Consider the following 23,074-nt stretch of genomic DNA (forward strand, 5'->3'; position numbering starts at 1 on the left):
TACTGAAACTGTCTCTTACATGAGTAAATCAGAATTTTATTCATATAAATTTTCTGACTTTTGATAAAAGAAGCTGGGATTATGCTTTTTGGAAAAAATATGCGGAAGAGAATCCCGTTTAAAGAAAGGTTTTTTATGTGTTATATGTTTATTATACAAACATATCTTTTCAAACCTGAGGGTCACATTAAAGTGCAGATGATTATGCTAGTCCAGCATTATAATATCTCTTCTGAAATCTACGGAATTCCTTACCAAATATGATCAAGAGAAATCATATTGGAAAATTTGCACATAAAACGTGGTTTCTTAGGATAATGTTTATCATAAATGTGAATTTCTTTTATGGAAATTCATGTAAATGGACGCTTTATACTTAGTTACAAACTTTAATCTATACAATATACTTATATTACATTGTATGCTATATGTACTTTTAACGTACTTCTTGACATGGATCGCCACCACATGCAGTCGATTTCACTCTCGTTCGTCCATAAATGGGATGGGGCACATTCACTATTATTGCCGGTAAATACTATACAGAGAAAGAGCTGAAACGTCATTGTTTGGGCTACATGTCCTCTTGATCACGCACTGTATCTCAAAAAATGCAAATTCATAAAATATTTCAGTATACATCACATCTCTGGAGAGAGAGAGAGTACAATAATTTCATAATTCTCGGAATGGGATATGATAAATATGCAAAATACCAACATGATGTTTTCTCCAATCTCACTTCTATATCTTAAGAAAATTACTTAAAAAACACTCTCACAGCACTTAGACATATCTAACTTGAATAAACATTCTTTTATGTTATGCAAAATGAAGGAAGAGTATCATTTTGCAATATCATCTTGGCAGTCATTTGCGATTGACGCAAGAAATTATTTAGCCAAAGAATGTGACTTCGCCAGCCCATCGAGTTCGATATTTCTTTTAATGTTGTTTTCTATCGAACATTTCGCAGCGCAGTTAATGAAATGAACTTGTTGGTGGAGCTTAGATGATACCTTTTCAAGTGTCATAGAAGTTCATTGTTCTATTGCATCAAACGGTCTCTTCTGACTTCTCATGCTCTGATTCCTAAAACCGACTTGCTGGACACGATGTGCAATTGTGTTCTATCAACTTTCTGATTCAGCGATTTTCATCGGAAGTTAACATAAGATGTCTACTACATCAAACATTGTCTTTTATGCAAATATTACATTGATTTTCTGATTGCTGTTCGAATTATTTGATTATGAAATTTTTCTTTTATATCAAACAGTTAGAATATTTCCTTTGAGTGAATTTAACCGATAAAATTTTTAAGCCACGCCCCTTTCATGAGTTATGATAGGTTTAAGGTTTTTCAACTGTCATATCTTTAACAATAATGGGGATCTCAGTGGCACAATAGGCAAGGCCGTTGTTCTTGGGCAGATGAGATATCTGACTCGATTCTCACAGTTGTGAGTTCGAGTCCCTCCCAGTGCGAACAATTCAATGTTTACAAAAAGACATTTTCACACGGAATAAAATCGAATAAAATGCACCCAATGCACTGCCTCTGCCCAACAATTCCGGGGGCGTGGAAGAAGCATCCACGATACAGGGAAGGCACTCCTGGACGAGTATAGGGGAAAGCACGCTACTTTCGGAAGACTCTAGCTTCGGACAATTCAATTTTTTCACTATGTTCCCCATGGATTTCAAATTTGAGAAATTTTGTGAAATGATTTGTGCGAAGCATAAATCGTCCGAAGGTAACGCGCTTTCCCCTACATATGGACTAGCAGATTCTTTTAACACGGGATAGAACAACAGTAACGCATAAACATGATTACATTGTAACAAATATTCCGATACTAATAATAATAATTGTTTAATAATTCTGAACTGTTTTAAATTATTTCGGTGTTCGTCCTTATTCAAAAGATTTCAAAAGTTTTTTATTTGCTATTTCGACCTTTAGTAGGGGAAAGTTGTCTCCCTTCGAACGTTCATGCCTTCAAATAATGTGAATTTCTTTTGTTTTCGTAAGAGATTCATACTAAATTATCATGGAATTATCAAAAATTGATGATAAATCAACTAATATTTAAAAGAAATGTATAAGTTTCTTAGGAAAACTAGAAGAAAATTCACATTATTCGAATGCATGAACGTTCGAAGGGAGAGTACTTTCCCCTAAGTGGTTTTCTTAATAGTTTGGGAAGATCCACATCAATGCAGAGTCGAAAGTTTTGAAAGAAGATTTAATTTTTTTCTTTAGAAGAGTTAATAAAGAGCAAGAGTACTGAAAATTGAAGGATAATTTTGACAGATATTCAATTCGAAGGATAACGCGGTATTTATAAGGTAGAAAACGTCTCTGATTAAACTGAAGGTTGAGACAGTATTGCCCTGTCATTAAAGAATAAGCCGATCCCTTAAAATATGGTATTACCATGCCCATACAAAGACACGCCCATTTCGTTTCATTTTCATCATACAAAGCTGTAAATTTTTATTCACTGTTTCATAAGATAGTTGCAATACTTGTATAACATTAATAAAATAATAACATTCTCTAGCAAAATCAACATTTTGTCAGTGTTTTTGATAAAAGTTGCAGAACTCGTCACAGGGTCCTTTAACCCTTTTACAACGATTGGAACACCGATGTTCCAAAAAGAAATCATTTCCTACGGCCTTCTAAAGTAGTGTTTTGCTCCAAGAATTCAGAAAAGTGACTTTTCTGACCCCCAATTTGTGAATCTCCCGTCCTTAAAGTATTAAGTGGTTACGTGACTCTTGCAATTAAAAAACCGTCATATTTCTTTGATATCTTTTTTGTACATAGGGTAAAGTAGTACAAGTTGGACAATGATACAATTTGGACAGGTGTTTTTTTCTTGATAAATTTAGTACTTCATTTTTATTTGTATATTTTTAATGCTTTAGTTTTATAATTTGGTTCCTTGTGCTTAAAAACAAATTTTGTACTGTATTTATCAAGAAAAAAGCCATGTCCAACTTGTACCGGCGAATTGTCCAACTTGTAACACTATATCCAACTTATATCACTTTACCCTAACAGAAAAATAATTCGGACTCTTTAGCATAATACAGTACATTTTAACTATATTTTCTGAAATTTTCATTTCGGAACTTAAAAATAAAAATTGAGTTGTTGGGATCAGATTTTTGGATGCGATTTCGAGACGGTTTTTAGTTGACAGTGGACAAGATTTCTCAGAGTTTATTCATCTGAAGTCAAAATGTCTGATAAGTGATAAGTTAAACTCGTACTTGAACGGTAGAACTTTTATTTACTTCGTTAATAACTTATTTTATGAAACAAAACGTTATATAAAATACATTAAAAATTGTATCTTTATTTGTGTGAAACTTTGCCAAAAATTCAAATTTCATTAAAAAAACATATCGTTCAAGTAAAAGTTTTACTCGTCAGCTAACAGTAAATATTTTTTTTTTGATTTCAGATGAATATACTCTGAAAAATTTTGTTCACCTCTAAGGTTTAAAAAAAAAAACGGTCTCCGAAAATCAGGTTCCAATGGCTCAATTTAAAAGACTTTTAAATTAAAATTTCAGAAAATGTAGTTTAAATATTGTACTTTTATATGCTTAAGAACTTAATAAAAATTAAAAATTCAATATGTTGAAAAAAAAAAACTTAAATAAACTATGATGATTTCCAGTCTTTTTGACCCAGGTAACCCTGAAGGCTCACGCGACTCACAAATCTAAAATATGTTCGTAGTGCTTCCGTTTAGATTTTATTCATTGTGCATTTGAAATCTTTTTGATTTTTTTTATAAGAGAATTAAATATTAAAACATTAAAATTGCATTTCTTCATATCGTAGCACTATCTCGTAATATGTTTATTTTGCCACATACAATGTTCATTTTAGTCAAGAACTATCTACCGAGACGAAATTTGAATTAATTTCACTTCCACGTCGTTAATTAATGGAGATTTTTTTTAATGAAATAACGGTTGAAAATATTTCAAACATTGTAATTATTCAAACTTGGACCTACATTTACGAAAAACAGAAAGAGTTTGTTTAATTATTTTCTTTTCACCTTTTCCCTAATATAACATAAATTTTCACTTCTGTTTTGATGGAGGAGGAACAATTTTGTTTTCATCTGTACTTTCATTTAAAAATTGTTGTGTTTAAAACACTACAAATCACTTACGTATTTATCGTATTTTAATACAGTGAAGATGAAAACTTTGTATAAGGTTTTTGCTACATAAAGAGAAAATTAGACGAATACAGATGAGAATGAAGACTCACATATTCAATAATATTTTCTGCTGGGTGAAGCATAACTCTTTGTTATAAGTGCGGAATTGTACAAAAAAGGCCTTAATAGAAATGAAAAGAGAAAGACATCCGAGAAACTGAAATTGAATGCAATATCGTGACGATCACAATGATCTTTGCAATGATTGATAGTCCAATGAGGATTTTTATCACACTAAAGGTGTCGTGATGACACGTGGAAATTAATTGTGTGTTTATGGAACAATGCAGTGGTTAAATTCAATTATGAACTAACAAAAGCAATTTTCAATTGAATAAGGAGGAAGAAAGTCTTCCATCGTGATATTACTTCCTTTTGACGTGTTTGAAGAGCAAAACTTTGTTACACATTGACATTTTAACACAGATATATATTATTGCTTATCTAGTAATTTATTTATGTAACTGGTTTATTTTATTTGTTCCGAAGGAAGAAAATTCTTTAGAATCAGAACTTGTGGTAATATATTTAAATGGCTGGTATTAAGTCGCACACTTCCTAAAAAATAGTTCAGATGCATTAAAGGAATGTGAAAATAGGGGAAAGTAGTCTCCGTTCGAACGTTCATGCCTTCGAATAATATGAATTTACTTTCAGTTTTCCTAAGAGACTTACAGATTTCTATTAAATATTAGTCAGCTTATCATCAATTATTGATAGTTATGTGATAAACATGTGTAAATCTCTTAAGAAAAGTAAAAGAAATTCATTTTTTTTTGACAATAATCCGGTGATCGTTGGATAGGAAATTTCGGATGGGAAGGTGCGTAGGGCACCGAAAGCTTTGGGAAGAAGAGTTTTTAATTCTAGGCTGAAATTTCCCATCCGACGATCACCGGATTATTGTCAAAATTGTTACGTCGGTTCCTTACCCTAGAAAAAATTCACATTATTTGAAGGTATAAACGTTCAAAGGGAGAGTACTTTCTCCTATATCAAGTGTTCGAAGCCAGAGTAAATGCAAAGCCTGAAAACTTTCCCCATTTAAAATTAATTTTTAAATTGAATTTATTATTATTTTTTTAATAAAAAACAAACTATAATTCTAATATCCGTAACCTTATTTCAAAACTTTAAAGCGTCAGACATTCGTTTCAGACGAATTAAAAAAGAAATAAAATTGATTATAGAAGTTAGCTCTTAGCTCATTTGGAATAGTGAAGGAATTTTAATCCTTTAATGACCAGAGGGTCAAAAATTGGGTGTCTGAAAAATCACTTTTTCTGACTTTTTAGACCGAAACATAGCTTTAGAAGGCTGTAAAAAAATTTCATTTTTGAGTTCCCGGTGACCCAATCGTCCTTAAATGATTAAAGTTCCAATTTAGAAATGATACCAAATTACCGTACTGTATCGTATGACACATCGAAACTTCATTTATTTTTTTTAAATGTTTTTTTTTTTGTAAATTCAATTTCAGTCAAATGCAAGCTTTTCAATTTTCATTTTGAAAAAAGATGGATTTGCAAAGCTATAACTAATTTTTGAAAAATCGATTCTTACTTTTTTTTTTAATACTTCTTCTTTGCAGTTTTCATTAATCGATTTTGGGTACACACAGAAAAATGGAATTTTCTTAAACAGAAACAACCAGGAATTTAATTTTAAATCCCATCCAATGAATGCTAATGCCCTAATTCTAAATCCTTGGTCATTTAGTTTTAGTTGCAATTTGCAAATCTGTAGACGTTTTTCATTTTCCAGCTAATGCTGAACTTAAGTTCCCGATCTCTAAACTTGAAAGAGCTAGGGATTCTAGCCCATTTCTTGCGCTCAGAGCTTCTAAACTTAAACGCCTCGGAGATTCACGTCCAATTTAGGTTCCCAGAGTCAACATTTTTCTGTGTGTATATTTGTATATAATGCAATGACTATTGATTCATAAAAGTGTCTTTGCAGTTTTAATCAACAAGATCTAGATTTTTTTAAAATAATGTTCCCTGTGAAAAAGTTTTCAATTTTCTTTAAATATAATTTTAAAAAATAAAAGTAAAAAATATAAAAATAAGTATTTTTTCAATGTTTTTATCACGGATTTTGTTTTTCCACAGAACAATTTTTCTTTCGGAACACTTAAGATAGCTCTTATAATCGTAAGCCAAAGGCGTAATGCGAGTTTCATACTGCAGGTTTAGTTCAGTTCCCAAAAGTCTGGAAATTCAAAGTAGTTTTTTTTTTATTTTTGTCATGAAATGCATTTGAGCTTAATATGCAAGCCTTAGTCAAAATTCCAAAGTTGCTAAAAAACTTACTTGCTAAGAAGTTAAGGAAGTCAAACTACACCGCTAAGCCATAGGTTTAACCCGCTTAACCTCATTTATAATCTTCAGACTGTAGGTTTTTGTCTCGTTCCTAAAGATCTGGAATTTCAGAAATACGAAGAATTAGAGTGACTTCAATTTTTTTCAGATCAATTGCCTTTATAATGTATACAATCATAAGTCAGGATTTTCGGAAAAATATTACTTGAAAGATTACAGTAGTTAAACAATAAAGGTAAATCTTAATGTCTGGGAAGCCCGTATAAGAGTAGATGAAAAAGAAAAAAAAGATTTATATATGATATTGAATTATTTCAGTTGTGAATTATTTATAATTGTACGATAATTTGTTCAACCGTGTGGATGTAGATGATGTCAGGAATGGAATTTCAATCTTCTTGTTCTTGTTCTTCTCTTTATTTTATTTTGCCGACGTTTCGGTCCTTTGGTTGGGACCTTCTTCAAGGCCTACATTTCTATATACGTAAATTAGTATTTTATTTTTTGGTCTACAAATTTACCACTAAATTTAAAATGGTTTTTAAATTTTTTTTCTGACATCATTTATAATTGTATTTTCAAATGATTTTTACCGATTTACCAAAATTCACATAATTTCAATTTGACACTATTAACTGTTGCAAAGATACTTTTCTTTTTAAATTCTGAAGTTTCACAGTATTACAATTTAGGTTATATATATATTTTTCAAGACAATTGAAGATTACGTATTTTCACAATGCCAATAAATTTAATTAATTCCTCAAGTCATTAGTGTTTTCTGTCGGTAAAATCGTGATTTGATGGAGAAGCAGCATCGCACTTTTGCTTTTCTCTCATGATGACATATTTATTTAACTTGCAGAAATGCATTATGCTTATACTGAAAATGAATTAGCAAATAAATAAAATGTACATATAATTTTGCTATATCTTTGCTGGTAGCAAAAATAGGAGGATGGGTAGAGAAGTGAATGACCAGATAGGTATTAAAATATGCATGAATTTTGAATTATGGGAGATTTCATAATAAGATGAAAATCATGGGATGACACTCACAGGTTTCATTCACGACTCTGGCTTTGTTGAATGTATACTATACTTGGGCAATTGCAGTGTGACCCATTTCAGCATCATGTATTAATTGAATAAAGTATCAAAGAGGGGTCTAATGTTTCAATTGAACGTTACAGGTGGCTTTGTTGACGGTTCATTGTCAGGAAGCTGGTACAGAATTTGCACCTCACGTCACAGCAACATGCAAAGCCGGCACCATGAACATCAGAGTCCAGTTCACCGGTCCTTACACAGGTGCTGTCCATGCGCGAGATTATCGAAATACCCATTGCATGGTGTTCGGCAATGGGAGTAACATTGCCACAATGAGCCTCAATCTCCTGGCCAGGCAGGGTCAGAATGACTACTGTGGCATCCTTGTCAGCAACGTGAGTGGGGATGTAAGATCATTATGCTTATCTACTAAAATTACTACTTTTCAGCACACTTACTGAGTATTTACGAGATGTAACATTAATCTTGGTAACACCCATATATAAATTAATTGGCACACAACTCCATTATTGTGTGGTATTCATAGGGCTGGAATAGGAGAGAACAATAATGCAATTAGCATATTTGACGCTCACTCAGTCCATCAACAATATAAAAAAGTGTCGGCCACATTTAATTACAATTGAAATTATATAACGGATGGAACGGTTTTTCCACAAAAGTCTACATTTTAATCTTAAATCTATTTTTGCATTTTTACAGTAGTGCTGTTTTGGGATTATTTAAAAGTGTCGCTTAGGAAATATTTAGAGCGAGAAGCATTATCACGATATCCTTTAACTTGGAAAGTAAAAAATTAAATAGTAAATTATATAGGTATAGCCTTCAATCAACGGCAAGCTATTTACTTTCTAGAAGAAGTTAGTTAAGATTTTTTACAATCTCATTTTTTTGTTTTAATCCTTACTATTAAATGGGTTCCAAACCTAACATTTAGCCCACTTGGCCATATGTCCGAATTTTTCTAAATACTTATCAATGAATTTCTTTTTTTGGAAAATGTTTACTTGGGATGGGGCATTAAGGGTATATGATGCATTGGTCTTGAATAGCCAAAAAATTAGGATTTTCAGACCTTCCAGAACTTGACTAAATCTCTAGTTTGAAAACCGCTTTAGCCTTAAAGCCTAACCATTTTTCTTAAACTTGCAATTTCCTGACGATCTAATCGTACAAATCGATCCAAATTCTTAAGTTTGAATATAATACTTATAGGAGATTTGACGGAAGTTTAAAATTCAGGCTCTGAACTTTTTCAAAATGAGTTATTTTACTAATTATAATAATGTCAAAGAATACGAAACATACGCAGAGAATAAAACGAAATTATAAAAAACTGATTAGAAACTGGACTATAGGGGAACTAGGTTTAAATTTACGGGGGACTAAATAAGACGGCGATATGTTTTTAATGCCGGGCCTATTACATTTGCTTATAGATATTTAGTGTAAAATTTTCTGGACCGCTTTTTGGGACTCGTGTCTGTCTGTCGTCTTTATCAAACTTTCCACTTTTTCTCATCCGAACCTTGCAACGACGATGTGTCTGGATAGCCACGGATAAATTTCGGTTTCTAGTCTTTCCGCAATTCAGGTTCTTTTTTTGAGACTAGGTATATAAATTTCCGTTCTCTTACCGATGGTCTTACCTCTAACGATCTTACCATACCTCAAAAGCATCTTGGTACATTACCTTTCTCACCCTTCCAATCCAAGTCAGAAATTTTTTTAAATTTTTATTGAAAACATTTTTTTTTTCTTAAATAGCGTAAACACTAAATGATTTGGGTTTTCTTTTATGATCTCAACGGGAATACTACAGTGCGTAAAGCGGTCTTCAGACTAGAGGTTTAGCCCAGTTCCTGAAGATTTAAAAATCCTAAATAGCAGTTAATTTTATTAGTTTTTCAGAATGTAATTGATCATTTGTCCATAATGATCCAATCTTAAGTCCGAATTTTCCAAAAATTCTTGTTTGATAAGAAGTTTAAGAAATTAAGCCATGTGACTAAGTCTTAGGTCTGAAGCCAGTATAAGTTGACACCAGACGCAATGATTTAGTTCCGGTTATACCCTTTATGCAATAACCGTTAAGTTTAATCGAGACACAAACGCGCACTGATTTATATTATTTGTTTTCTATATTTTGTTATTCTTTATCATTAACTGTTGTAGATTTTTTTTTATTTTCTTCTTAATATTGCCTTTTAGTACCTCTTAATGTCTAATAATACAATTTAGTAATTAAAGATTTATAAATTTGAGAAAAAGTTAGGTTTTAATGTAAGAATATAAAATTGACTGCTGTTATTCGGCATAGAGTCATTAATGATGTTGTATGGTTTGTTTTCTATCTCATTAGAATTATACTGTTATAATTATATAAAAAAAATCTTTTCAGCAGTGAAAAATAAGCAATCTTTAGAAAGAAATTGTTAGGGAAATATAGTAGAAGCGAACCGGGATTCGTCGGAAAATGAAGTCACTCTTAGAAAAACAGCAAATCTTTCCAAAGCTTTCGGCACTGAACGATGAAGACTTGGTGACAGAGCCGAAAACTTTGGGAAGTGTTTCAAAACGCTTGCAAGACAAGAAAAAAATTTCATATCGAAATGAAATTTGGCATAAATTATATTTACTAAGAGTAGTGCACCTTTGAAAATTTCCTTTGAAATTTTGTTGCTCTCCCCTATTAGGTTTGAGTCCTTCATAATCAAACCTAATTTTAAAAGGGACTAAGGTTTATCATAGCGTATTTCAGCTTCACAATTGCTCTATCTACCTAAATTATATCTTAGTAAAGTCAAATTTCTTTTAAAAATAAGAGAAAAAAGTCCACTTTTAAAGGTACCCTGTACCCTACTTCAAAGGTGCTCCACTTCTCTCTATAAAATAAAATCGGCTATAATTTAAAATTCTACCGTTTTCTTAAATATGCTTTTACGCGGACTTTGCAGACAACTTGTATGAGGTCATATCTTTTCAAGGAAAACTGTTATATAGAAAATGTCTTACTCCACACCCTAGGCAAAAGAGGCATTCTTGAACCCTTGAACCCTATCCAAATCCCCTATTGCACATTTTTCTCGAGTTTCAATCAATTAGTATTTAGTACTACATATTTTCAGATAACCAATATTCAAGAGAAAGCAACAATAATTAACTTAGTTTATGTTCATTGGCAAAAAGTTGTAAAAACACTTTGAGGTGCTCGAAATGCCTCACCTCCCCTAAAGCAGCTTTATTGCAGAATTTACATATTTTAATTGGAATTATTATTTTTGTTGAGCAAGATTTTAATGGTTATAAAATTGAAATTTGGGATATTAAGTGTTAGTATATAATGTAGATTATTAGGTTTTTCCCATGGGCAAAATGAGGGCTTTGAGGGTTAAATTGAAATAGATAAAATCCGCAAAAGATTTCTGTGGGATTCTCTAACGTATTCATCACGCGGAAATGTTCATTTTCTCTCTGGAAGGTTAGAATTGGTTGGAAACAAATAAACACCGTAGATTTGGTTAATTACTACACAATTTTACTGTACAGATTGCATAAATACATAATGGGTGGAAAATGATGGTGATAGCATCTCTTAAATTTGAAAAATAAAAATGTGGGAATGAAATTAATCACATTTTGTGTGAAAATCACATTAAATATTTTGTGGTTCTATATTGTTTAGCCAATTCAATTGAAGTTGTGTATGGTGTCCAGTGATATGCGAATTGTACAAAATGTAATCCATGTAATCACAATCCAGGAAAATAGAGATGTATCGCTTCTGGTATTTTCTTACGAAAAATAATAACAATATTGTATGTATTGTATAGAGACATTGGTCAGAATATTTACGATTGAAGGTGCGTGTTGAACTATTACACCTTCTTGTGGTGGCTACAAGAATATATCATCCATTGTTTTAGCGTTGCAGATCAAAGGCAATTTTCTTATGATCGCCCTATGATCATCTTACCTATTACGTTATGCCAATTAGTGGTCGCGAGAATAGGAGAAGGAACGGATAGGAGTATCGGTGAATAACATAGAGCAAATGCAGGATATTTGAGGCAAAATATAAAGTGGGAAATATTCTTGCATGTTGCACATATAGAGATTAATTTACCAATAGGTTTACGTGATCTCTGATATTGCTACAGATTAATGATAGAAATATAATAATATTCTCCTACGGCATGATCATCATTGTCTTGCTATATTTGATCGTGTGAATGACGATTATTGTATTTCAAGGTTTTGCTACGATGGAATACATAAAAGTAAGAAATATTTTAGGAGGATGACGGTCGTCAATTGCTGCTCGTATACACATTTAGCATCCCACATTAAAATTACTCATGAGTAGGTAACATATTGTAAATATTTGCTAAAAGTTGTGTAAATTGACATTGACAATTGAGAGAATCACCATTTTTGCGTTTATTCATATACTCAGTGAAACACTGAACCTGAAAAATAATTATCATAGAGAGATGACTTTTGATCGTGATCGAGTCTAAATAGGGGTTAAATTGCAGATCAATTTTAAGGAATCTTTTTTTCTTAACATTGACCACGACCATGCCAAGAAAACATGATTTTTCACAAGTCGTTTCATTAATCATTATTCCCTCTCGGCTTATTACTACAGATTACCATTCCATTTACATGATTTACGAAATAATAAGTAAATATATGGTTTTCCATACGATTTTGCCTCGTGTTATTGGCATAGAATGCCCTCACGGTATCACGATGTTCTGTGTGTGAAATTAGCATTGTTATTCTTCTTCATTTTCAAAAGCCACGTTACCCATACCTACATTTTAAAACACCCAACAACAAGATCACAATTGCATTTCTCGTTCAGCAAAAAACAGTGCAAATATATAGTATTGCAATTTGCATGAAATATACCCTGAATCACCATGCTGTTTCAAAGAATAGAAAATTCCACTAGAAATATTTTACGCATTTTTCAGCGGTATTGTATACGCGCATTTTGCTATGAGATATAGGACTACCCTAATTAAATTTCCCATCAACAATACTGCACAATGTATTCATAATATAAAAAATTTCAGAGAAGAAAGGTATTTAATGTTTATTTCAAAATTCAATCCATATAATTTTGATTTGTAAAAAAAATCCATGAATTGGAAAATTATTATTTTCCCCTCTTAACCAACAGTGCTTCAGTGCAATAATGCTTGGTGTTTAGAAACAGTTAAAATTGATAGAGCCATCATTTTATTAAACAGTACTACGAGAATTTATCAACCAGAATGCATTTTTCCATTCAGTGACTTTGGCTTAGATTCATCTATGTTGCCACTGAAATTATGAAAAAAAAAAATGTTAAAGAAAATAAGAAAATTATATACCAGCAAAAAACACAACATATTAATTAAAATACTGTTACATGTTTGTTCAGATTTATGTTACCTTTTTTTAAGCTCCACCTTCATGACAAAAAGTAAGAAACAAACACTGCGAATGTTGCAGTAAAATAAATTAACTCAGAATCTTAAACCAAATTCTCTTCACATTTCAATTTGCTTAAGGAGTTACATAAACTTTGGGTACGCCAGAGAATGTTCTTATGAATCTCTTTTTGAGATACGAAAATAAATATATTTTATTGTTTAAATTCTAAAAAAAATTACTATCGCTCTCATTAATCTATATGTGCTGGAATTATGTACTGCCTAATCTCATATGTATAATCATTTGTCTTTGTGAATTTGAAGTACAGAATTTTTAAGCTTAAGGGCAGAATCACATTGACAGTAAAATGCTCACCGTATTTCGTTAATTTACGCATTTTCATTGCAATTCTTACGCAAATTTTCCATTACTGTATTACCTTATCTCATACTCGGTGGCACTAGGTGAAAATAATATAAGAAAATTGAAGAAATAAAAAGAAAATTCGATAAATGGTAAGCAAAAAAAACTGTAAGAGAAATTAATCGTACAGTTGTTTTGCTCGCCGTTTATCGATTTTTCGTTTTATTTCTTCGATTTTCTTACATTATTTTCACCTAGTGCCATCGAGTATGAGATAAGATAATACGGTAATGGAAAATTTGCGTAAAACTTCCAATGAAAATGCGTAAATTAACGAAATACGGTAAGGCTACGGCGAGCATTTTATTGTCAATGTGATTCTGCCCTAAATCTATCTTCAAATGATGTAGTGATTACAGAAAAGCACAGAACATATCGTATAAGTTTTTCTTTTCAAGGTATGATTAAGCACTTTAATCCCTGTAAATGGTTACTGATGTCAGGTTGAAATTTAGTAGGGTGAAGCCATCACCTATGGACGTTATATACATGGACAATGTGCAAAAATCTTAAATTCTTACCTTAAACAGATTTCGAAATATAATATTATATCGAAAGATCATTTTTCAAAATCTGTTTTAGGTAAGAACTTAAGATTTTTGCAAGCTGTCCATAAGTGTATAACGTTCATAAGATGACGATTCTACTCTACCGATTTAGAGGGTGCAAAATTCCATCTTATCATTAAGGAATCCTTTTCGTCTTCCAATTTTTAAAAGTCCCCATACAAATTCTTTTATTTGATAAGCATGACTGATTGGGAAATAATGGTTTTTGATATACAAATAAGTTTACTGGATACAATACTGAATAATAACTCTATATTTTTTCGCAAATTTTTATTTTATAAATTGTTTGAAGCAATTTGAGCAGTATTTTGGTAAAAATTGTCAATAAATAGCTCCCATAAGAATATTTCAATTTGAACGTCCAAAAAACCGTGCATTAGAATATCTTTCACTTTGTGTATTTCAGTAGGGGTCCCCTAGGGTAAAATTTGACCACTGACAAACTCAGTTCCCCATTTTCCCTCTATAAGTTTGTAATTGCAATTAGGTGAGCCCCATCTGAGCTTACAATACGTACAAATAAAAATGTAAATACGAGTAAGATAAGTCATTTATGGATATTTTACCGATTCATTATTAATTTCCAGATCTTTCCAAAAAAAATTTAAATTTAATTAAGTCAGTTTAAAAGAGAACCTTTGGAGTATGTCTGTCTAAATAACTTTTTCCTATTAATTATGGTTGAATTTTAATCTTCAAAAATTTATTATGGCGATTTATTTGGGTCATAGGTATGTTAAAAAATAAGAGATATCGTCGAAGCCGTTTTCGAAATAAACCGAAAAAGATGATTTTGGAGGAAATGGAATAAGGTGGGGCAAAAGGAATGAAAAAACATTTAGAATTTATATATTTTTTTGGGTCACCGAAAACCGGAAGATGATATCTCTTACCGTTTAAGGTTCAAACAAGTAGAAAAAAAAGGTTTATATTTTCCAATTCATTATTAAATTTTGAGAACATTTTAGAATTATTTTTTTTAAAGAGAGCATTTTTAAAATGACTTGTAAAACACATTTAAAGAATGGAAAGTGATTTACTTCAGAATGCTAAATTTTGATATAAATTTCTCAGTTTATACTGACTTATGGTTTAACTTCTGTAATTATTTTAACCAAAATTTTTGGTAAAATTATGAAAGTTAGCCAAGGATCATAATAAAGGATAAGAGATTTGATGACAATAATTTTCTGCAGTTGTTAAGCGATGTATTTACTAGAGGACTGTGCTGAATAGAAATCACTCTTCTCTTATGGGAGCACATGAAGTCATAAAATATTTTCGTTTTAGCACAGTTTTCTTAAGATTTCCTTAATGAATATTCATTTTTCTTTTATAAAAATAGAAGTTTTACTACTTACTATAATACATTGGAAATTACTGGGTCAAGCTTTATGTTCCTGTAAGGTCGAATGTGAGATTTTTAATCCAGTTTATCGTTTCTGAAGGGAAAGTGAAATGAGTTTTAATATATTCTTGTAAAATGACATACAAAACTCGTTTTCTGAAACCTTTTTGGATTAATACTTAAGCCTTATGTCAGCAGTTTGCATGTGTTAATTACTTATGAGTTTAAACCAATAGATTCGAATCAATTCATTATTGGTAAAAAACAAAAGGATCAAATTGACCCAACTTTGAACATTTTGCAAAGGATCGATCAAATTAACATTTTAATGATAAATGTGCTGTGCATTCAACGTTGTAAATTTGATCCATTCTTTGCAAAAGGATCTAATTTTGATCAATTTGATCCTTTAATTTTTACCAGTGTCATTATTCGCAGATCATAGACTTACGAATTAGACTTAAATTTAAATATTAGGTCAGGTTTATTTCCTTCCAGGAATAGTTTAGTTTTTCTAACAACTTAAAGAATTGTATAGCTTTAATCATCAAATTAGGAGTGTCACATTAAAATTGGTATGCTTTTTTCCGTTTTCGCTTTCCAAATTCGTTAGCAATATGGTTATTATTTACTTATTAAAACTATTATATTGTTTTGTTTTTGAACGTGGTTCAATGTGAAATTCGATAATAATAATCCTGAAGTTAAAGCCAAAGTCTATGCATTAGTATAGGCTGCAGTGTAGAACAATATCTTACGTCAGAATACATACCACATTAAATTAAAAGCAGCCTTTTATGAAATTTATTAGCCAGGTGAAATGTTAATTATTTAGGAAATACATGAGGAAAACAATTGTTTTGTAAATGTCGTGCAAATTTTTGACTGAACTATTTAACAAGGAAAAAACAGTTAACGATTTTTCACTGTCAGAATATTAATTGTACCAGACTTTGCCGTTTGCCGATATACAAAATACTTGCGCTCTGCAATGTTATAACCTACGTGTCCATTAGTTGGATGATCATTGTAAAGTGAATACCACACCTTATTGATGTTGCTCATGCTATGTATATTGAGATGAAAGAACAGTCATTTTCCTAATTCTTTCAAGTTGTAAAAGTCAAAATTCAGCAGCATAAGCCAGAAGAATATTTTGATGAATGACACATAACTCTTTGCCTCTGACATGGACGTGATGGAATTTTCGTCAATGCTAATTCGTTGAAAATCCCATGTACTTCTTACTAAATATATATGATTCACATTGTTCTGTTCTCATATACAAAAAGGCCTTTATGATGAGTCAAATTTTCAACGAAACCCAATGGAAAAAATTGATATCCTAATAAATGGTTGCAGTTTGACCAAAAGAATTCTCCTCTTCAAAGCTAAAATAAGTGAAGATTGTTGTTTGCCTGAGAACGTTAACCTTCTCGTCAATAATATAGTACGAACACTGAAACTTTTTTGTTTATGCTCAAGAATCTTTGCATGATCTTGCAAATATACTTACAATTATTTTTTTTTGCTCGAGAAATAGACAGAATAGAAATGAAGTAAATGATATATTATATAGTTTTTCAGTGAGTGAGAATAATGTCTTACTTTGTAATTGCTGTGTCGTTTAATTACATCAATTATCGGATGATTAATGGTAAAAACTTGCTTCAGTGCTCTGAGGAAATACTTGAAAATTGTGAGGATGAGAAAGTCAACAAAATTATATTTTCATTAAAGGTTTTTTTTTTCAATTATTACCTTTACACTTAATCGTGAACGGAAACTTTTCTATTACCTTTATTGCATCGATAGATTAAGAAAGTGCAAGTAGCTATGAAAAAGGCTTTCACCTCAACTGTGACCATACTCGTATATTTTATGTTGAAAATTGCAATATTAGGGCTGAATCATATTAACCATTGAAAAACTGTACGATTAAGTCCAACCGCATTAGTATCTGTATTTCGTATATCAAACATTCTGAAATATTTGATTAAAATTTTATTAGAAAAACAGGAAAATAAGTCAAAATTTTGAAAATCTTGTATCAAAATCTGTAAATATGTAAAAATCTTACAGATTTTCCTGGACTACGACTTTATTCGACGTATGTTACTAAATTCTTAGAATTTACGGTATAGAATCCAAAATTTAGATAAAGAAACCTTAAGGTGTGTGTTCAATATTTAATGTCAAAATTAAATATTTTCGATTTTGTCATCTAGGTTAATAACCTTTCTCCTATTAAGAAGCCTACTTAAAAATTTTCTGTAATAAATATAGAAATTTCCAAGGAATTTCCCATTTTCATTTCATATGAATAATAATAATAATAATTAATAATAATAATAATAATAATAATAATAATAATAATAATAATAATAATAATAATAATAATAATAATAATAATTATTATTATTATTATTATTATTATTATTATTTTTTGATTGATGCCCAGGTTACATAATATAACAAAAAAGATTACACAGTAAAAATTTTTTGGCTGCTTTACCATGATTTTCATTGTAAATTTTACATTAAACATGTAATCGTGTGTACTAATAGACATTTGTGTAATTTGTACTCATTTTGTCTGAAAACTGTGTAATTTGTACTCCTTTTTGTTTGAAAACTGTGTAATTTTATACGAAATATGCAAGAAAATATACAAAACTGTGTAATCATTCCCAGTTGATTACACGGTTTACAATTACATAAAATTTGAATTACACATTTTCAGATTACACGTTTTGTTGAAATACATAATTTGTGTAACTTTACAAGAATAATCGTGGTAAAAAAGCAAACCAATGATTATCCTTGTAATTTTTTTACTGTGTATACAATGAAGTGTCGTTATTTTGAAGTACGTTACATTTTAGCTGAAAGATTAAAAGAAATTTGACACTTTAAATTTAAAGATTTTAATCAGAATGAATTAGAATTTAGAGATCGAACGCTTAAATGTTCACCTCAGACTTCGAAGGAGGGCACTAAATATTTTTATTTAAAGAATTAATAAAAAAAACATAGAATTTAAGTATGAACTCGATCTTCACTTAGGGGGAAGTGGGTCACCTTTGAAATAAGGATTTTTCACATATTTTTAAATAAAATTTAGCCTTATCGTTCCATAATTTAGATGCACAAACAGATTGAGAAGCTGAATTACATTTTTATATGGCTCAGTTCCACTTAAGGAGAAAAATCCCAATTTCACAGGTGCCTCACTTCCCCCTACCGGATACTTTTCAACAAATTTTACCACATTTATTCTTAAAACTTTAAAATTATTTAACCCTTTAAGGACGAGACGCTTTTTTTGATCGAAAATCAATAATAAAAAGAAACTAATATACAAAATTAATTAAATGTCTTACATATAGCCTTAGACAATCCAACAGAGTCTGATTTGGTATATTTTTTGCTTTTATGAATGATAGGAACAAAAAGAGCCTAAAAATTTAAGTAATTTTACTGACGACACCAATGATTGATAATTTTTACGATAATGAAAAATAATTATGTATGAGTACTGTATTTTATATTCCCAAAAGGGGTTTGCTTAAAAAAATTTCGAAATATAAAAAATAATAAAAATCATTTATCAGTGAGGTCAATTGAAAATTCGTTACTTTTGATCTTAAATATTTACAATAGGGGGAAGTGAGGCACATTTGAAAGTGGGGCACCTTTGAAATTGGGATTTTTCTCCTATGTTTAACCCATTCCTTACCATTGTATTATACATCATACGCAAATTGAGTGATTTTTGATGATTTATTTCTGGGGAATTTTTATCCGAATTGCTGTCGGGAATGGATTTTTAGTAACGTTAGTTATTCAAGTACTTGAGAAAAATAGTTCGACAGAGATGAAAATACATTTTGTTATTATTTTCTTGCATCGCGGAAGATCATTCAAAATTTTTGCTCAAAATGGCGGACGGAAAATACGACATCCCGTCGAATTTGCTAAAATTGGTCTCTTTTCTCTTTCCTGATTTAAATTCTAGTTGCCAATTGGTGTTCTTGGATAGTTACTCTATCTAAAGCAATAGAGTTTATAATAAATTAATGCACAGAATTTAAATTCACTGACCGTTAAGACGTGTATTTGACAAAGGCTCCCCGCGCCCCCATATGAGATAAAAATTTTTTCTTTCCAAAAAATTCATCTACTAATCTGTAGGAAACTAATCCCAAAATATGAACATTATATCTCAAGTATTTCTGGTACATTGACTGAATGGGTTAAGTGGAACAGAGCCATATCATAATGTAATTTAGCTGCTCAATCTGTTTGTGCATCTAAATTATATCAGGATAAGGCACAACTTTATTTAAAAATAGGTGAAAAATTCCCATTTCAAAGGTGCTTCACTTTCAAAGGTGCCCCACTTCCCCCTATAGCACATAGTTGGAGATTTGCAAAAAATATCCTAGATTCTTACAACCATCTACTTGACGATTACGTACAAACATTAGAAAGAAAGAACTTCGGGTAGTCAGGAAAAATAATTATCTCTATACGGCACGGGTGACCGAATCGTCCTTAGAGGGTTAAGCATCCCAGGATATCTTGTGATAAAAATGTTAATGAAAAATTCTACAAATATGCGTAATTCTGACGATAAGGTTTCGACGCTAAACGTAATCCTACCTTTGATATGGCTTAGTAAGGCTGAATTGTCATCTCGAGTAATTTTAATTGTATATTAAATCAATTAAAATGTGCAATTGAGATAGGAACGCAATAATAAAGATTGTATATACTATTCATCAATTTGATATACTTTCATGTGTTGCTTTAAAATTTATAGCGTCGCGAATTAATCTGTGAAATTTATTATTGGATGCCCTCAATGGCAACTCAATAAATTTGCCAAGTGGAACCAAAGGCAAATAGTTACTAATAGTGGGACAAAAAGATTGTGACTTAAGATTATTATTCGTGGGCGGTTAGGATACTGCAGAACTCGCGGATTTAGCGTGGGCTCTGCACACAATGTTTTTTTTTCTCTTGTGGTTTTTCTTGTATACACAACTCCAAGGCAAATGGCGAGACAGGTAAAGTGCGAACAAAAAGTGAAATTGAGAGTGTTTGACGAAGACTTAGGGCACAAAAATTCGACAAGCATAAAAAGGCTATATAATTGCTATTGGCTGCAAATGATATTGAAAACATTTTACATATTAATTTAAATAAACTTGGTTATTTTAGTCCAAGAGCCCTTCTGTTTTCAAGTTCAAGAAAATATCAAGCCTTAAAATATTCGAAAGATAATTTTGAAATAACCGTTCAAAACCGATTTACATTACCGTTATTCTTTTACATCGTAATAAAAATCCATCCAGAGAGAGGTAAGGGTATGTAGGGCTATTTTAAGCCGTGGGCCTACAATGATATACGATTTTTCGCAAATTTTAAAAGAAGCTAAGTCTTACAATTATTTCGTTTAGTTCCACAATTGTTTTGTAGAACCAAATTACATTACGTTAGCCCAATTGAACTGCCCCAAATGCCCCTACGTCATATTACAGTGTGATTATTTAGCTTGTGTGCAAGATAATAAAGAAAGTTCTCAACATGGTCTGCAATTTGGTGTAATTTTCGATATTCTTCCCTTCCCAGTTGAGTGACCTGTAAACCTTGTAATTATCTAATCGATATTTTAATATTGAGTTAATCAGATGAGATATGGAAGGAAATCGAAAGTGATTTTCACTCTCATTTGAATGAAAAGCGACAGATTGCATGGGAGAAATTGTTCCCGGGGCCCAGAAGCAACGTTTTGTGTGATGAAGCCGCGTCATCTGCGGATGATGGACGTCTCGAATGGCACGCAATCAATCGTTAATCGTTCCATTCAGTGATTTCCTCGCCAATTGAGTGACCGTCTGAAACTGGTCAAAACGACCATCAAAGCTAAGTAGAGAATTGCAAGTTGCGTCAGCTGCAACTTTTGCGACTGGTTGCAGTCCGGAAAGTTTGCCTGATTTTGCTCTAACAGACCAAAATTGCACCACAATATCTAATGCCTTTAAGAGTCACAATTTTTTTTCTCACACATAATTTTCAACAGCAAGCAAATATATTGAATTTAACACACTAAAAGTGCTGTGTCTAAATTTTCTAATGTTACTTTGTACAATAAAGTTCTGAAATTAATTGCGAAAGACGTAAAGAGGAAAATCTAATACAATGATCAGATCAAATTGAGCAACATTTACTATTTACTTATTAAAAAAAAATCTATCTGGTTTCCACAGAAAACGGAAGAGAGATCAGTCCAAGTGGCAGTAAGACTTCATCGAACGTTGGAGCTGGCTGAGGATCGATTCTTTATTATAACATGTGGCAAAACTGGATTTGCAAGGTAAAGAAATCTCTATTTGATGATGACATTTTAAAGAATTTCACATGATGACTTTCGTGTGAGGTGTTGGGAGACTTTTTATTCATCCCGCATACAGGAAAAGGCCCCAGGCCCAATTTGAATACTCTGAGACAACGGTCATTGATCTGTATGATTTACCTTATTAGGTGATGTTCACACGATTTATTACGTACTTCAAAGGCTTCTCCTATATAAACAACTTTACGTTTATCTTTTAGATTAGAAAGAGATAATTGATATTCTCTGCAATGTAAACTAAATGTTTTATTTGACTATATCATTTATTTATTTTATTCTGGCAAACTATGAGAACAAACCTTGGACATGACTTTAAGTTTTATCGTTGAAATTGTTGCACGCACAGTTAATGAGTTTCTGAAGTTAAGCACAAATATATGCTCAATACATGACTTAAGAGTTGTTTTTATCTATTTCAATGAATTTTTATTATTCCAATGAAAGTAAAATGTAGGAAAAATATTACTGACACTATATTCATATTTGTCATAAGACAAAGGAGATAATAGATTGACTTAAAGAACGAAGAAAATCTAAATGAGCTTTATTGAAAAACTACATGGGAGAGAAATACTACGGATTAATGTCTGGTTTACATCTCCTAGCTAAGCTCTTTTAGAAAATAATTTCATGTCACGCCCTCTTAAAGATCTACGGCAAATAAAATTGAGATTACTTCCTTGTTATCAATTGAATAGATTATTAACTTTGTTAATTAGGTATAATAAGTTTTATTATATTACTATTTTGTTATAACATATCCAATAAAAATCACTTAAACTTTAATTTTTGAACTGGTCTGAAAGACATGCTTCCGGTTGGAATAAAATAGGTCTGGCTTAGAACACAACAAATTTAGGTTACTTATATAATGATAGTAGAAAATGTTATAATTTTAAAACAGTTATATCTCGTGAAAAAAGGATAATTCTATCTGTTTATCATAAATTTTATATATAATATTAATTGTCTGAAGCTAGCAACTCATAGAGCCAAAACAAGAAAAAATCAATTATTAGGTCTTCTGAGGTTTTGATTAGAATAATAAACTTTGATTGTTATTAATAAAAGTTTTTATAACGTCAATTTAGAATTCAATGCAAAGTCTTTTATTCTGAGAGTAGAAGCAGTTTTCCAACACTGACACAGCTGAATTGAAGAAAAGTTTCCTGAAATAGAATGAGGTGAAGAATAATACGCGTTACAGAATTTTAAAGGTTTGAAAGAATCTTTCCGTC

General features: G+C 31.1%; 1 protein-coding gene across 7 annotated transcripts in view; it reads left to right on the forward strand.

Moving 5' to 3' along the window:
- The window catches only part of LOC129799623 (uncharacterized), a 53,705-nt gene that overhangs the window by 15,381 nt on the left and 15,250 nt on the right, over nucleotides 1-23,074 (forward strand). For 4 of the 7 annotated variants that reach the window (XM_055843682.1, XM_055843681.1, XM_055843679.1 and 1 more), the window contains 2 exons: nucleotides 7,771-8,034; nucleotides 21,691-21,797. In XM_055843682.1, the coding sequence (XP_055699657.1) occupies nucleotides 7,771-8,034; nucleotides 21,691-21,797 (371 nt within the window). The remainder of the gene's footprint in view (nucleotides 1-7,770; nucleotides 8,035-21,690; nucleotides 21,798-23,074) is intronic. The other 3 variants (XM_055843685.1, XM_055843686.1, XM_055843684.1) reach the window with 1 other exon arrangement.

Source organism: Phlebotomus papatasi, chromosome 1 (genome assembly GCF_024763615.1).
Source record: "Phlebotomus papatasi isolate M1 chromosome 1, Ppap_2.1, whole genome shotgun sequence".
Classification (NCBI taxonomy): domain Eukaryota; kingdom Metazoa; phylum Arthropoda; class Insecta; order Diptera; family Psychodidae; genus Phlebotomus; species Phlebotomus papatasi.